General features: G+C 40.8%; 1 protein-coding gene across 2 annotated transcripts in view; it reads right to left on the reverse strand.

Moving 5' to 3' along the window:
• Positions 1-655: 655 nt before the first annotated feature.
• The window catches only part of ZNF385D (zinc finger protein 385D), a 496,219-nt gene continuing 479,984 nt past the window's right edge, over positions 656-16,890 (reverse strand). For both annotated transcript variants that reach the window (XM_068236132.1, XM_068236133.1), the window contains one exon: positions 656-957. In XM_068236132.1, coding sequence (XP_068092233.1) covers positions 724-957 — 234 coding nt within the window. In that variant the 3' untranslated portion in view covers positions 656-723. The remainder of the gene's footprint in view (positions 958-16,890) is intronic.

Below are 16,890 nucleotides of genomic sequence, written 5' to 3' on the forward strand. Positions count from 1 at the left end.
CCATAGACCCTGACCATGCATATGCAGATCAGGTTTTTATGACAATATTGTCAGATCTGACAAGGATAGCTGCATGCTTGTTTCTCTTGTACGTCAGACAGTACTGCAGCCAGAAAGATTAGCAGGGCTGCCAGGCAACTGGTATTGTTTAAAAGGAAACACATATGGCAGCCTTCATATCACTCTCACCTTGGCTTCACTTTAACATAGTTTAATCCTAAATAAGAATAGTGAAGCCACAAAACCATACCGTTCTTATTGAGTTTAGGGCTGGTGATAGTAAAAGATATAACAGCAGTTGTCATAGCTTCAGCATTGTATCTGCTTTGATCTCTGCAATCAGGTAACTGGGGGCAGCAATGTAGCAGAATTAAACAGGATAAGTCACTTTATAAGTACTTTTACCCTTCAAAAGACCTATTTGTACCCTGAAATGTTATAATACCATTACCTTTTATGTTTTGCTTGTGATGCAGTATACACATAGGCAAGAAAAGATGTTTGGACATGGTACGGCAATTTAACAAGAGAAAAACTGCACATTAAGGAATGCTTTCATTTAAGAATATACAACCTTTCTCGCTTATCTCCAGTATTTTCAGCTATTAAAAGGTCTGGCTTTCTTTATAATTCAGACTACAAATAGCACTGCATAGTTCATTTATATTTTTATTTTGTTTCGGAAAAAAAAATTATTGCAGTATAGTTATCCCTGCTTGAAGTTCAATAAGGAGCAAACAAAACAGGAGTGTGGGTGGTCCGTATTGGCCCAGGAGCTGGTCGCAGAAGTGCTGGAGGAAGTGCTGAAGTTTGGAATAGTGCAGCTGCCGGCGTATTTCGGAGATTGAAGGGTGAATTCACAGCAACGGCTGCAGCAGCCGCAGCTGCCGCCAGTGGATTTGGTAATATCCTTGCAGTTAATGGCTTTAGACGTTGTTTGGACAAAGCTAATTTTATCTGTAAAAACAAACAACATACAAATGTAATGTGATTTCTGCAGCAATAACAATAAACGCATGAAATACATTTTATGTGAGTTAAATCTTATCTATAAAATAAAAAAATTCAAAAATGTAGGCTGTTCAAGATTAGTGATTCTCCCAACCCCCCGTAGTGTTTCAGGTCACTTTGTGTCCTCCGAGTCCCCTCCCTTGTTCCGCTGTACGCCCAATTAAAGTCCATGACCGGGATTGATTCCATGATACGGCAAATGTGCTGCCCCAGCTGGGTGCCTCCTCAATCGTTCTCCAAAGCCATGAGCAGAACGCACATGCACAGTTACAAGTCTTTATAATCAAAAAGGTGCGTGGCGTGGCTGGGACATGCATGCGCCATAGTGCATGACCTGGTCACAGACTTTAATAGTGGTGACAATGGAACCACAGAGGGGACCTGGAGGAGACAAAGGGACCAGAAAGACTATGGGGTGCTGGAAGAAGCCCCAGGTAAGTAACAATCTTCTTTCTTTTTTTTTTAAAGTTCAGGTATGCTTTAAGGTTTATCAATGACAATCCATAGATTAAAAATGTCTGGCACTATAGTTTTTAATGGCAATAACACTGATACAAAAGTGCAGTTATGCATAAAAGTTGGAGCCCCAGCAAAGCGGCTTTGAAGCTCCCGCCAGGCTCCCCACTGGTCCACTGTCTGGACCAATGAAAATGGGCAGATGATTAAACAATTCTAATCTGTAACCATGTTCTCTGTACTTTATGGATATCTGACTAACCTGCTTGTTGCTGATGCACTTCTACTATGATCCTTGTTACGTCGAGACAGCTACTTTCAGTGTAGAGCTGCACCGATGATTTAGGTGCTGTCATAGGTCGTAATTAGAATTCCGGCTATAGCCGTGTTCAATGACTAATTTGGGCACCAGCGATTGCTGGAGCTCAAATTAGAAAAAAGAGAGGTAATTTGTCCACTGACAGTAGCAAAATATCTCTTTCTTCAGCTGGTTTCTGAAATACATACCCCCCCCCCCCCCTCCGAGTTGCGACAACTTGGAGGGGAATTAGCATTAATGTCAATCTGGCCATTTTACATGCATGCTGTTATGTAGCCTGCCATTGTGTTCCTCCAATATTGCAGCTATCATAAGACTGAAATGTATGGTATTTTTCTTGTACAATGTGTTTTTTTAAAATACATACCTCTGGTTAATGTGAAAAAAAAACAACAACAATAACACTTTAACAATAGTATCAATAATAATAACAATAATAATAGCACTATCCTACTTTAACTTTACTATTCCATACTATATAATTGTAGGTATAAATATCAACGTGGTGATCTGGAAAAAACTGATATGAACTGCACCTTGTTTCAAAAATAGCTAAGATGAACATTTTTGTAAAAACTTAACTATATCAAAATTATTCAACACCCGTCTAAGACGTAGATTGCAAAACAGTACAAAACATAAAGCCACGCTAAATATAAAAGTATTCTTGTTTTATGTTTTTCTGAAGACATGCTAAATTTAGATAAGAGGGATGCTTGTATGCAACGCTTATCTCAATTTTACAGTGAAACACCCTGGAGGACAAAAATCCATGCTTGTATGCAGCGTGTTCTTATAGCCATAGATACTTTCATATAACGAGCGAGAACATTCCAAAGATGTTCTTTTAAGATAATCATTTCTATCAAAGGATTTGTTAATTTAGAGGAAAAAGACAAGCCTTCAAGCAATTATATAAGATTAAGTGCTGTTTGCTTAATTTCCTTTTTTAAATAAAATGAAGACATAGAGCCCATAAAACCATAAGGACATACATATATTAAATTAATTTGCCAAAGAAAGGCAATAACACATACTTGAATTGATAATAAATTTAATTGTATAAACAAACAGACAGATGCATACAATATGCACAATGAATAATGCCCACTTAAAGGAAACCTGTAGTGAAAGAAATACAGCAAATGCCATCTTTATTCTTTAAAAAAAAAACATTTGGCTGCCTTTCTGATTGAGTTACTTGAGACATTCAGGGCTCGTTTCCACTATAGCGAATCCGCATGCGGGCACTGCATGCGGATTCGCATACTCAATGTTAGTGGATGGGGCTGTTTCCACTCGTGCGGCGGCGACGGCGTTTTTCGGTGCGGGAAAAATCTGCACGACAGGGTCGTCAGATTTCGCGTGCGGCAGGAATGCGGGCGAATCGCCGCTAATGCATTCAATAGGGAAATCGCATGCGGCTTTGTCATGCGGATTTCCCCGCGATTTCGCATGCGATTTCGCATGAAAGGCAATGGAATTTTACACAGGCAGTGACATGGTTAAATTCGCGGGCTCTTTGCCATGCGAAATCGCATGCAAAATCGCGGGTAAACCCGCATGGGGAAACGCAGCCGCATGCGATTTCTTCAGGCGATTCCGCACCGTTACAGTGGAAACGAGCCTTCAGTATCTATTCAGGTTTAGGAGGGCATTAAGGTTAGGCACCACCATGGGGGGGGGGGCGCTGAGTCTTGGGGGGGGTTAAGGTCAGGCACCACCATGGGGGTTAAGCTTAGGTGCCAGGGGGGGGGAGGGTAAGTTTAGGAAAACCATGAGGGGTTAAAAGAAAACCTGATGGAGTTGGATAATAATTACACAAAGTAAATACATATATACATATCATAGAAAATCAAGATACTGACCAAAGAAATGTACTTCTACATATGCTAAAAAAAGAAACTATGTTAATCTCTGGGCAATTCTTCTCTAAAGAAAACAATCTTTTATGAGCCACAGATATATTATTGAATATGAATTGAATGTAAGTAACACACTATATTATAAGGCTAAAATTAAAACCTGGTTTCCAAGCTTGTGACCAATCAGGGATCTAGTCTACACTACAACAAACAAAACAAACATGTAAAAGCACATCTTGCAACAGAAAGCCAAAAGTGTGTTTGGAAAAAGGTTTGAAACCCTCTCCATCTGTACAAAGATGTGACTGATGTTAATTGTAGGGATACAGGCTCAAAAACACACATGCTTATTGCAAGCACTGATACAATCCATATGACAATAATAAGATCTACCACATCAATAAAGAAATCTAAAGTCTACATGAAAGAAGACAAAAAAATGGCATTAAGATGTGAGGTTAGCTGTAATGATAGAGACTGCAAAATACACGTGCCTATAGCAGGCTCTAATACATTCAATGTGACAATAATAAGATCTACCATATAAAAAAAAGAAGACCCAGTGAGGGATAGTGGGCCTGAAATTAATGTCCCACCACAGTAGTAAACTATGATTTGAAATCATCCAACCCAAAGCAAGAGGATGCACAAGGGCTCAGTCCCTAACGTAATGGTTTTGTCTGGAAACTCTCCAAACCAATCATATTTCAGCCGTCAAGGCTGCTTACCCCAGGGCTGATTGGTACATCCTTATTTTGTTCTTTTAACCAGCCTCATTAATCCTTGTGTATACTTGGACAATATTAATGAATTAAACCTCTTCATTTAGTCCTCCTGGCACCAAGCTAAACATGTATGAATTCAGTTGTGGACTTTTATTGATGCAGGCACCAGCTCACCAGTCCTGTCTGTTTTCTCAAGAATGAAGTATTCAGCATGACACTATTTATTATGGCATTCCGAATAGTGTCTCAAAGCAATAGTTTGCACTACTAGAGGATAGGGATGGTCGGAAATGTCAATTTCCGATTCTGCTGAAATTCCGATTTCCGCCAATGACGATTACTGATGTCACGAATTTCCGATCGGTTTCCGATTTCCGAGTTCGGATTTCCGTTTTCCGAGTAGTGTTTTTTGGTCATTTTTTGCATTCTCTGATTGGCTAAATACTTCCGAGTTGACTCTGCATTCACTGTTTGGTCCAATGCTTCCGAGTTCTGTGATTGGGCTAAAATTACCGAGTTGTGGTAATGCAGAATTTCTACAGAAATCCGATTTCTGATCGGTTTTCGATTTACGACTACTGTTTTTTTTTTTTTACATTTTTTGCATTCTCTGATTGGCCAAATACTTTCGAGTTGTTTCTGCATTCTCTCATTGGTCCATTGATTTTGAGTTCTGTGATTGGGCTAAAATTAGCGAATTGCAGTAATGCAGTATTTCTGCAGAAATCCGATTTCTGAGTTCCATTTTCCGATTTCTGATCGGAAATTAAGATTTCCGATCAGAAATTCGGAAATTTAAATTCCGCGAAATCCGAATGCGCATCCCTACTAGAGGATAATTTGCACGTTTAAAATATTATAAAATGTTAATTGACTATGTTATATAGTACCCTATGCACTATATATTCTCTAGCAAGGACACCTTCACCTTACCATGTAAACCTCAGATAGTAATGATTTTAGTTAACTTCTGGAAAATGCATTAAGACAAGTTGTTGCATCTCTCTATCATCTATATAATGATTCAATAAGATGAGGTTTGCTCTGATAGTCAGCTACCTGATATCAAAAGACTGACCCCTCTCACTTTAACATATAGATATTGCGGTTCCTGTTTTCTTTTAGATAATAAGTTTATCATAAAGAAATATTTTATCCAATGTGAACCTACTGGCTATCTGAGAGGATAGTAACTTTAATTTATGTTCCAAGAAGTGTTTAACTATACTGCATTCCTTATCATGATTAATTCTTGTGAATTGTGATGTTACATTTGAGGTGTACAATTTCCAACCTATCTACCATCTGAAAACCCCCAGTTTATTTAGAATAGTATCTAATAAGAAGTGGGGTCTCACAGCAATCTCTGTGCCTCAGTATTATAGTGTGCCATATTAAAATCCTGATTACACCATCCTTATCCACTGGGCCGATAATAATATCCTACTAGCTTTCAAGTCCTTTAATGCTTGGCTTTCTATATAGGTTAAGTGTTGAAAATAGGAATCATTTTTGCTTCACCTTCATTTTTTTTGTTTCATGTATTACATGGTTTTCAAAGGTTAGCATAAAAAGGCTGAGATTTAGATTTTAATTCACTATGTGGAAAATTGTTTATACATGCTTATTATTCATATCTGATACATGTATAATGCAAAATTACAGTCAAACGGTAAACACTGCTTTAATGGATTCTAAGAACAAATTATTTTAAAAGAAAAGGTGCCTGAATGGGTTAATATGTTTACTTTTAATATCTCCCGGGGACCTTGTTAAATCCTTTAGCACAAAAGGACCTGAGAGAAAGTTAAAACTATAGCAAGATGTAGATTTCAGAAAATAGCAGTGTGGTGTTTACAGACTGAACTTGATATTTTACGGCTATGGGAGATGGTATCCTTCACACACAGGAGTTAGAATACAGGTTTCTGATTTTTTTTTGTTCTGTCAGATTATAGTCCTCTGTAATAAAGCAGTTTATGCAAGTGTTTTCTAAACTATTTGACATGAATATAGACAAGACAGACAAATAACTTTTATATCGCGCTTTTCTCCTGGCGGACTCAAAGCGCCAGAGCTGCAGCCACTAGGATGCGCTCTATAGGCAGTAGCAGTGTTAGGGAGGCTTGCCTAAGGTCTCCTACTGAATTGGTGCTGGCTTACTGAACAGGCAGAGCCGAGATGCGAACCCTGGTCTCTTGTGTCAGAGGCAGAGCCCTTAACCACTACACCATCCAGCCAATATACAGTATGTTACATAGTTATTTGGGTTGAAAAAAGACATACGTCCATCGAGTTCAACTAGTGTTGGGCGAACAGTGTTCGCCACTGTTCGGGTTCTGCAGAACATCACCCTGTTCGGGTGATGTTCGAGTTCGGCCGAACACCTGGTGGTGTTCGGCCAAACTGTTCGGGGTTCGCCGAACTGCTGAATGCATGGCCGAACAGGGCCCCTGTTCGGCCGAACAGGGCCCTGTTCGGCCGAATACTGCCCCCCATGGGGTCGCAGGCATAAGGGGGGAGCATGCCCCGATCGCGGGGGGGGTCGGAAATTCCCCCCACCCCCTCCGCTAGCGCTCCCCCCTCTGCCCGCTTCCCCATACAAAAAGTTTAAAGCAAGTTCAATAGTACCTGGTGGCACTGGCTGGCAGTGGAGTGAGGAGGAGGAGGAGTCCGAGTAGCAGAGTGACGTTGAGGCCGGGCAGCGGGCGGTTCAGCGCTAGTACCCTTGTGGTACTTCCGCCCTTTCTCTGACCTCATGTCCTCGTATGCGTCATCACGCAGAGGACGTGAGGTCAGAGAAAGGGCGGAAGTACCACAAGGGTACTAGCGCTGAACCGCCCGCTGCCCGGCCTCAACGTCACTCTGCTACTCGGACTCCTCCTCCTCCTCACTCCACTGCCAGCCAGTGCCACCAGCCCAGGTACTATTGAACTTGCTTTAAACTTTTTTTATGGGGAAGCGGGCGGAGGGGGGAGCGCTAGCGGAGGGGGTGGGGGGAATTTCCGACCCCCCCCCCGCGACCGGGGCATGCTCCCCCCTTATGCCTGCGACCCCATAGGGCCCCCAAAATGGGCATGTTCGGGGGTCCCATTGACTCCCATTGAGTTCGGCGTTCGGGCCGAACATGCCGAACATCTGGCCCATGTTCGGCCTGTTCGGCCCGAACCCGAACATCCAGGTGTTCGCCCAACACTAAGTTCAACCAGAGAACAAAGTACAACACCAGCCTGCTCCCTCACATATCCCTGTTGATCCAGAGGAAGGCGAAAAACCCTTACAAGGCATGGTCCAATTAGCCCCAAAAGAGAAAAAAAATTCCTTCCCGACTCCAGATGGCAATCAGATAAAATCCCTGGGTCAACATCATTGTGAAAGAGGGCCCCCCAGACCCATTGCGCAGCCAGGCCAATCACCTCCAGGCTGCACTAAGGGGTGGATCGGGACTGCCCCTGATGTCATGATACCGATGACGTCGATGATGTCATTCCAATCGTTGCCATGGCGACAAGGGAAGCCCTAACAGGAAAACCCGTTCAGAGCGGGATTTCCTGCTGGGTATGGTTGCTGGCAGCGATCGGAAGGGAGGGAGGGATAGCGCAGGGAGGAGGGATTCATGTAGCTAGCGCTAGGCTAAAAAAAAGTGAAAAAAAAACACCCGTGGCCGAGCGCCGCAAAACAATTATTCGCCAGGGTGGTTAAGAATAAGTTTAAAAGCTTACCATTTCCCTTCAGTGTCCTCACCTTGTAGTACATTATCCCAGTTTACCAAACTTAGTGTCTGTCTGAGTTAATTGAACTTTGCTTTTCTAAAATTCATAGTTTTAGTGGTCCCGCTGCCCCGTGGCCTATCAGTCACCAGATCAAACGTTATCATGTTGTGATCACTATTTCCCAAATGTTCTTGAACCTCCACATTTGATACATTATCTGGTCTATTAGAAATGATCAAATCCAGTAATGCATTCCCCCTAGTTGGTTCCGTTATCATTTGAGTCAAGTAATTGTCCTGTAAAATGTGGTTTTCCTATCATAACTTTAAAATCAACTTTCTCAAAAACTACAAAAACTTTGTGATTGTTTTTTTCTACTAGTTCCAACTGTTCTTCTTAACATTCCTAGAAAATTTGGTGATTCCAGCATGTATAGGCTAACATAAACATTTGCATAAGAAATGTTCATGGTAAATGAGAACCGTGAACTGTCTACCATTGCAAACCAAAGGCTATCACTAGTTACTTTCAGCTACTAACCATACTGTACTGATATTATCTTTATTATCATTTATTTTGACATAAGATTATTGTTCAGATTCTCTGTGCTCTTGAGTTCTTCTCTTATTAGTTTTTATAAAACCTCTTCTACTAGTATCTTCAACTAATAAACCTCTTCATTCCCATTTCCTGTGTACGTTTATTCTCACAGTCCATCCTTTTGATGCAGGTTGAATCGAATTATGGCTCACCCTGCTGCTGCACAAATTCTGAGCGGTGTTAATTACTATTCCCCATCCGAGCCGTAACAACTCAAAGGGAGAAGTAATTTGGGTCTGGCGATCACCAGCACCCAAATTACACTGCTGCACGACCATAGACATAATAACATTATGGTTATGGTGTCGCCCAGGTCAGGTGCTGCAATGGTTAGAGCGTGTGCCAAAATGATCTGCTTTGCCATTTCCTACCCTTGAAAATTAAGAATATTTGATTTGCTCAGCTCCAATTAATTTTATTTTGCATTTTATAGAGCATGTAACATTCTATTGTGCTGTATATTGTTTTATGGCACATGGTACTCCAGAAATCCCTTACATTTTTTCATGTATATCACTAGAAACTTAGTATTTTTCCTTCCCTCCAAAGCCTGAATCTTTCTAGCATCAACTACAAACTGAACTGTCTCCACTGAGCATTCAAAGAACATAATTTTCCAATCCTGTGAGGTTATCTACTTGGGTCAAGTTAGGTTAAGTTAGGTTAAAGGATGACATGAATATGCTCCAGTCATCTGTGAAGAATGCAGCTTTGACTTCTGAAACACAACTGGTCTCCTAGTTTGTTTGACCCAGAAGTGCTGCCCAGTAAATGTGCATGTAAGTGCTACTGAAAGACTGCCAGAGTCACAGGGGAGCTACCAGCAAGAGCCCCAACTGTTTAGTCAAGGGATATAGGTAACCTTTAAAATCAACTTGTATAAAATGCATTGCTTGCTGAACAAACTATGTCACAACAAATATGTTTTTAAAAAAATAAAGAGTTTTCTCTTGATGATGCACTTTCCCACCAGAGAGTTACAAGTTCATTTTTAACACAATAAGAAATCTTCCACATCAACAAAGAGATGTTACTGATGTTAATTGTGAGTATAAAAAACACACATGGTTATTCCAAGCATAATGTACTCCATGTGATGGTAAAAAAAGGACAAAGTGATGGTACTAAACAAAAAAAAGTACTTCAAACTGCATAAATAACAGCATCCATTAGTGCCCCATAAACTTCAATGAATCAGTGGACCAAACAAAGTTATCAGAATAAGTGGTTGACTAAGAGAAAGACTGTTCAAAACTGTGCTGCTGCTTGTTAACTCACATCTTTTAACCTCCCTGGTGTTTAATTTCCCTGCAATTTTTGTACCAAAAGTGGTACAATTTTTTTAAGTGTTTCTATCTGTTTTAAGCGTTTTTGCAGACCACTTGCAAGTTGCAGCCTAGTAAGCTGTCTGCAAACATGCGTACAATATTAAAAAAAAAAAAATTCTTATTAAAAAAAAAAGTGTATATACAGGATCTTCTCAAAAAAATAGCATATTGTGATAAAGTTCATTATTTTCTGTAATGTACTGATAAACATTAGACTTTCATATATTTTAGATTAAAATACACACAACTGAAGTAGTTCAAGCCTTTTTATTGTTTTAATATTGATGATTTTGGCATACAGCTTATGAAAACCCAAATTTCCTATCTCAAAAAATTAGCATATTTCATCCAACCAATAAAAGAAAAGAGTTTTTAAAACAAAAAAGTCAACCTTCAAATAATTATGTTCAGTTATGCACTCAATACTTGGTCAGAAATCCTTTTGCAGAAATGACTGCTTCAATGCGGCGTAGCCTGGAGGCAATCAGCCTGTGGCACTGCTCAGGTGTTATGGAGGCCCAGGATGCTTCAATAGCAGCCTTAAGCTTATCCAGAGTGTTGGGTCTTGCGTCTCTCAACTTTCTCTTCACAATATCCCACAGATTCTCTATGGGGTTAAGGTCAGGAGAGTTGGCAGGCCAATTGAGCACAGTAATACCATGGTCAATAAACCATTTACCAGTGGTTTTGGCACTGTGAGCAGGTGCCAGGTCGTGTTGAAAAATGAAATCTTCATCTCCATAAAGCTTTTCAGCAGATGGAAGCATGAACCCACTTTTGAACCAGAAACAGCGTCAGAAGCGCCTGACCTGGGCTACAGAGAAGCAGCACTGGACTGTTGCTCAGTGGTCCAAAGTACTTTTTTCGGATGAAAGCAACTTTTACATGTCATTCAGAAATCAAGGTGCCAGAGTCTGGAGGAAGACTGGGGAGAGGGAAATGCCAAAATGCCTGAAGTCCAGTGTCAAGTACCCACAGTCAGTGATGGTCTGGGGTGCCATGTCAGCTGCTGGTGTTGGTCCACTGTGTTTTATCAAGGGCAGGGTCAATGCAGCTAGCTATCAGGGGATTTTGGAGCACTTCATGCTTCCATCTGCTGAAAAGCTTTATGGAGATGAAGATTTCATTTTTCAGCACAACCTGGCACATGCTCACAGTGCCAAAACCACTGGTAAATGGTTTACTGACCATGGTATTACTGTGCTCAATTGGCCTGCCAACTCTCCTGACCTGAACCCCATAGAGAATCTGTGGGATATTGTGAAGAGAAAGTTGAGAGATGCATGACCCAACACTCTGGATGAGATTAAGGCCGCTATCGAAGCATCCTGGGCCTCCATAACACCTGAGCAGTGCCACAGGCTGATTGCCTCCATGCCATGCCGCATTGAAGCAGTCATTTCTGCAAAAGGATTCCCGACCAAGTATTGAGTGCATAACTGAACATAATTATTTGAAGGTTGACTTTTTTTGTTTTAAAAACACTTTTCTTTTATTGGTCGGATGAAATATGCTAATTTTTTGAGATAGGAATTTTGGGTTTTCATGAGCTGTATGCCAAAATCATCAATATTAAAACAATAAAAGGCTTGAACTACTTCAGTTGTGTGTATTTGAATCTAAAATATATGAAAGTCTAATGTTTATCAGTACATTACAGAAAATAATGAACTTTATCACAATATGCTAATTTTTTTAGAAGATCCTGTATATATTTGTTTTTTACTTTAATATTTGCTGCTATGGGCAGTTGTGTTTCCCATAGTTTTTTTTATCACTTAGAATTTTTTTATATTGGATCCAATATAAAAAAAATTAATTTTCTGCCTGATGTGATGCCGCTGCATGTACCCGACACCAGGGGGTGCACACAGCGTCATCAGAGGGACACGCCAGGGGACATGATCACCGAGGGAAAAGAAGCAATGAATACGGAAGAAGAAGAGATTAGCGGGGATCGCTGCAAAGAAGACGGGAATACCCTTGCGGGGAAGCTGTGAGGTGGTGGCGAGGGATCCCATGCATCAGCAACGCCGCAGTTGAGTAATGGTAATAAAAGCTGACTCGTCCTTACCGATTCCAGCAAGTCAGGCTCATCTATAATGCTAGAAAGGTTAAAGGTCCATTCAGATTTTGACACTCAGGGTTGATATCACCAAGATTCATAAACTAATGCATTGTAGCAGTGCAGCCTCCAAATCCACTTAACCAGCCATGTCCAATTATTTTTTACAATGCGCAGCCCCTACTGTTCAGTCACCACAGCAGACAGCATCTGGGCAGAGTTACTGTCTCTGTCCACTACTTCCCTACACTAATAATTATTTTAGGGGCCTTCCATGGTCCACTCCTTATCTGGCATGTACCCATTGTGAACACATCTATGTACACGATTATGTCATCATACACTGCATTGTCTGGAGCTGACAATTCGGTATGCAGAAATCGGTATGCGGAAATCAGAAATTAGCATTTGGAAATTTCCGGCCAATCAAAAGACTTGGAAGTATTGGACAATCAGAGAATCAGTGCTGTACTGTGGAAATTGTAATAACGCGGGATTTACTGGCCGATCACAAGACTTCGACGTATTCGTACAATCAAATAATGCAGAAGTTTTCTGCAGTTTCCAATTGGAATTGTGGATTATGCATAATAGCGTACATCTGCAAAAAACAGCGGATTCTGCCCTCCTCCCCCCCCAACTTTTATTTATTTTTTTACAATTAACTAACTTTATTTAAAAAAAATAACAAAAAATTCAGAAAAAATAGGAAAGTTGGAGGTTGTTTAGCATATTTTAGTGAAAATCGGAAAGACACTTGATTTCGCCATTTCCGACCATTCCTACTGTTCATATGCCAAACAGGCAAGTAAACAGGATGCTTATAAATACTCCTAAAATTACACCTGAAGTAGTGAAATGTAGAGGGATGCTGGAATAAATTAGGAACACAGAGAATTAATCCTAACAGGGCCACTACATTTAGTTTTAATTTTAAGTTTCACTTCATGTATACTGTAGTAGCATGTGTTCTGTAGCATGTTTTTTTTCTGTAAATTTCATATATAATTCTGTGACATCTGAGTTCAGTGAAGAATTTACTCTCTAGTTAGTGATAACTCAGTAGTCATCATATTTTGAATAGCAATAGTTTTAAGATAAGTAGACAGTGATTGAGAGCAGAATTCATTAAAGTGATGGTCCAAGCAAATAAAAAAATAAAGATCCACTTACCTGGGGCTTCCTCCAGCCCCTTGCAGCCGTCCTGTGCCCTCGCCGTAGCTCCGGTGTCTCCTGGTCTCCTGCGCTGGCAAAGACGACCTTGCCAGGTCGGGTTCTGGGTCGGCTGCTGCTGTGTTCCACGGAGTGGGTCACATGGTCTCGCTGGCGTCAATAGGACGGTACTGCGGAAGCGCAGTAGTTCTGCGCCTGTGCAGTACCATCCTATTGACGTCAGCGAGACCACATGACCCGCACTGTGGAACGCAGAAGCAGCTGACCCGGAACCCGACCTGGCGAGGACGGCTTTGCCAGCGCAGGAGACCGGGAGCCACCGGAGCTGCAGCGAGGGCACAGGACGGCTGCAAGGGGCTGGAGGAAGCCCCAGGTAAGTGGATCTTTATTTTTTTATTTGCTTGGATGTTTCCTTTAAATGCATTTTTAAGCACTGCTAACCAGTTAAAGTCTATATTGAAACTGTCAAAAGAATGTCTGATGTATGCTCCTCAACCAAACAGCCCCTGGCTCATCAAGGGCACAGCTTGTGCAAATTTGCATTCATTTGCCAGAATATGCATGGTCTTGAACTAACTACACCGGGTGCTGCAAGTACACTCCTCATGCCCCCATGAAAGGGGAACAGCATGAGAAGGGCCCCCAAGCACTCTCACTGCCCAGAAGCCCCAAAATGGACCCGGGGGGAATCTATATTAATAATGTATTTCTATTTCCTGAATATCAAAATTCAGATAAAAGAATCAGGGATTTACTAAGAGTGAAGTACAATGAAGTAAGGCTATTCTCTCTTTGAAATCCCCCCCCCCCCCAATGTAGCAGTACTTCCCATGTTCAATCACCCTTCAAAGATTTCTTATTGATAAGCAATAAATGTGATCTTTAGCATTGGTTCAAGTTAGCTGTGTAGTCCTCATTACGATGAGAAATTCTGCTGAGCTGAGCTTACTGAGGGCTGGTGCACACCAGAGCAGTTCTGGAGCGGTTTTAAAAATGCTAGTCGTAAACAGCTTGGGTGCAATGTATTGAAATGGGCTGATGCACACCAGAGAGGTTCGTTTTTTCCACAAACGCAAACTCGGGGGCTGCAGCATTTTTTAGATTTCTGAGGCGTTTCTGCCTCAATGTTAAAGTATAGGAAAGTGGAAAACTGCTCTGTAAAATGCTAGATCAGAGTGGTTTTCCAAGCGTTCTTGTTACAGTAATTGTTCAGTAACAGCTTTACTGTAACAATATATGAAATCTGCTAAACAAAAATGCTCCAAAAAAGGCAAGGCATGTTCAGAAAATCTCTCTAAACATGCCTAGAATCGCTCTGAAAATCTGCTTCAAAAACCTCTACCGTTTTGCAGATCTGCTAGAGGTTTTTGGTGTGCACTGGCCCTAAGAGTGTTACAAGCATAGTCATATATATTTCCTTTTATTCTTTTCAATGTTACAAAAATGTATTTCCCATATTGTCTTTTCACACTATTGTCATTGCCTGTTTGCTCAGGTCTTCTATTTTTCCCTGTATTTCTATATTTGTATTATTTGTATCATCAGCCAGTGCAGCTAAGCAAAGCATGCTGTCTACAACAAGGTAAGTGCAATTAGTATAAAAGCATTAAACAATGAGTTAGCGATGTAAGAGAATCATATATGGCCTGCTGAAATTACCTTGGTTTTCTTGAATTCCAGTTTTTCAAGCTTTTTTGACCTAGCTACAGTATGTCTCCACTACCAAACCCAAAGCAATTACTCTGATGGTGTTTAATCATGGCATAATGTAGTTAGGTTATGTAAATGCTCAGGTTATCTCAAGTTACTTTAATTCAATCAGGGCTTAATGTTTAGAAATAACATTTTAAGAGTTGCAGAAAGCTGATGTTTAAGTTTCAATAACAATTAAGGCTTAAAGTGAAGCATAGAATATACACATCACAAGAAATACATGCTAACTATTACAGTCCACCTTTTTTTCACATTTTTTCATTCAGTTTCAAAGGGCCCATTTCTTCAAGATGCAAATCCATGTGGATTTGCTACATGAATTTGCATATCAATGCATTTCAATGGGCCTGTTTCCATTATATGCAGACTTTGCATCCCAAAAAATCCAGACAGCAGGGCTGTAAGTTTCTGGATGCTGCATGAGATTTTCGTGTCCGTTTTCGCCTTCCCTCTTTTTTGCTGGTTTTCACATGCATTTTTGTTAATGTCAATGGAAATGAAAACAACCCCCCCCCCCCACACACACACACACACACCATTACGCATGTGAATATGCATTGCATGTTAAAAAACGGACATATACGTATGCGAATTCGCATTCACATGCAAATTACCGTCTAAAAATAGCATGCAAATTTGCATGCTTCTAGTGGAAACTGGCCCTAAAACGTCATCCTTGATCAGGCTCCTGGATAACACAATTAGCTAGCTATAGATGCAGGGAGACGTTTTCTATCAAAATTACTCCTATATTTGCATGTCAACTCAAAGTACAGCTGCAATACAAATTAAATAATGCATGCATACAGGAAAAGTACATGTAGATCACCAATAGCCCTCTATAAGTAATAGGTCCATCACACATAAGTTAAAATGACTTGAACATTTGGTGAAAGTTCTCATTTGTAAAGATCACCTTGGGAATGTACCACTGCAATGGCTGTGATTTAAAGGAAACCTGAATGGAAAAAAAGATACAGATACTTACTAAGTAGTGGGAAGCCTCTGGATGGTCCAGAGGTTTCCCTTATCCTCGTCAGCACCATGGCTGGAATTTAGCTACATTGCCTCTGCCACCTACCTGGCCACCCCCCAAATGTAAAATGTCCTTCTCGGTGCCCATGCAGTGTAAATTCTGTGTGAACTCCTATTTGTTATTGCCTGAGGGCTCTTTCACATTAGGGCAGATTTTCTGCGTTTCAACGCAAAGGATAAAGTTTGCGTTACCCAAGGCGAAATGAAAGTCCATAGACTTTCATTTTAGCTTTCACATATAACGCAGCCTTTTTGTGCGTTGCGTTACACTGCACCCAGGCGCAGTTTTTTGGCCAACGCTAGCTTTATGCGTTACAATGTTAGTCAATGTAAAACGCACACTATGCGCGTTTTTAATCCGTTAACGCAGGCAATCAGTCCCAGAATGCAACAGAGGAACAATGTAGAAAGTTGACAACTAAAAGAAAAAAAAATTACCTGCGTTTTTCTATGTGCAGTAACGCATTGAAAACGGATTAAAAACGCACACTCACTGCAGTGCAACGCATATCAAAACGCAGTAAAAGGCATACAACAAAACGTATGCTTTGAGCGTTCTCCAACGCAAGCTCTGATGTGAAAGAGCCCTGAGGAAGCAGGAATATACCTGCGAAACGCGTTGCCTGGTTATCTGGAGTATATAAATAAACCTGTTGTTGTTAAAAAGCAGTATCTTGTCTACTTCAAGGAAAACCACCACCTCCTGAAGAATTGTAAACTTTTTAGTACCTTTTATCCTGCTGGCGCCTCTGTTCACTCTTATATTAAATTCTGACCTGTTCCTCAAGGCGTGACTTCCAGCCTCATCCTCCATCACACTCATGTCTACTGTTGTACAGTGAGCACCACTACATGCCATGTATACCAGGCAGAGCGCATGAGACAGC

Source organism: Hyperolius riggenbachi, chromosome 5 (genome assembly GCF_040937935.1).
Source record: "Hyperolius riggenbachi isolate aHypRig1 chromosome 5, aHypRig1.pri, whole genome shotgun sequence".
Classification (NCBI taxonomy): Eukaryota; Metazoa; Chordata; class Amphibia; order Anura; family Hyperoliidae; genus Hyperolius; species Hyperolius riggenbachi.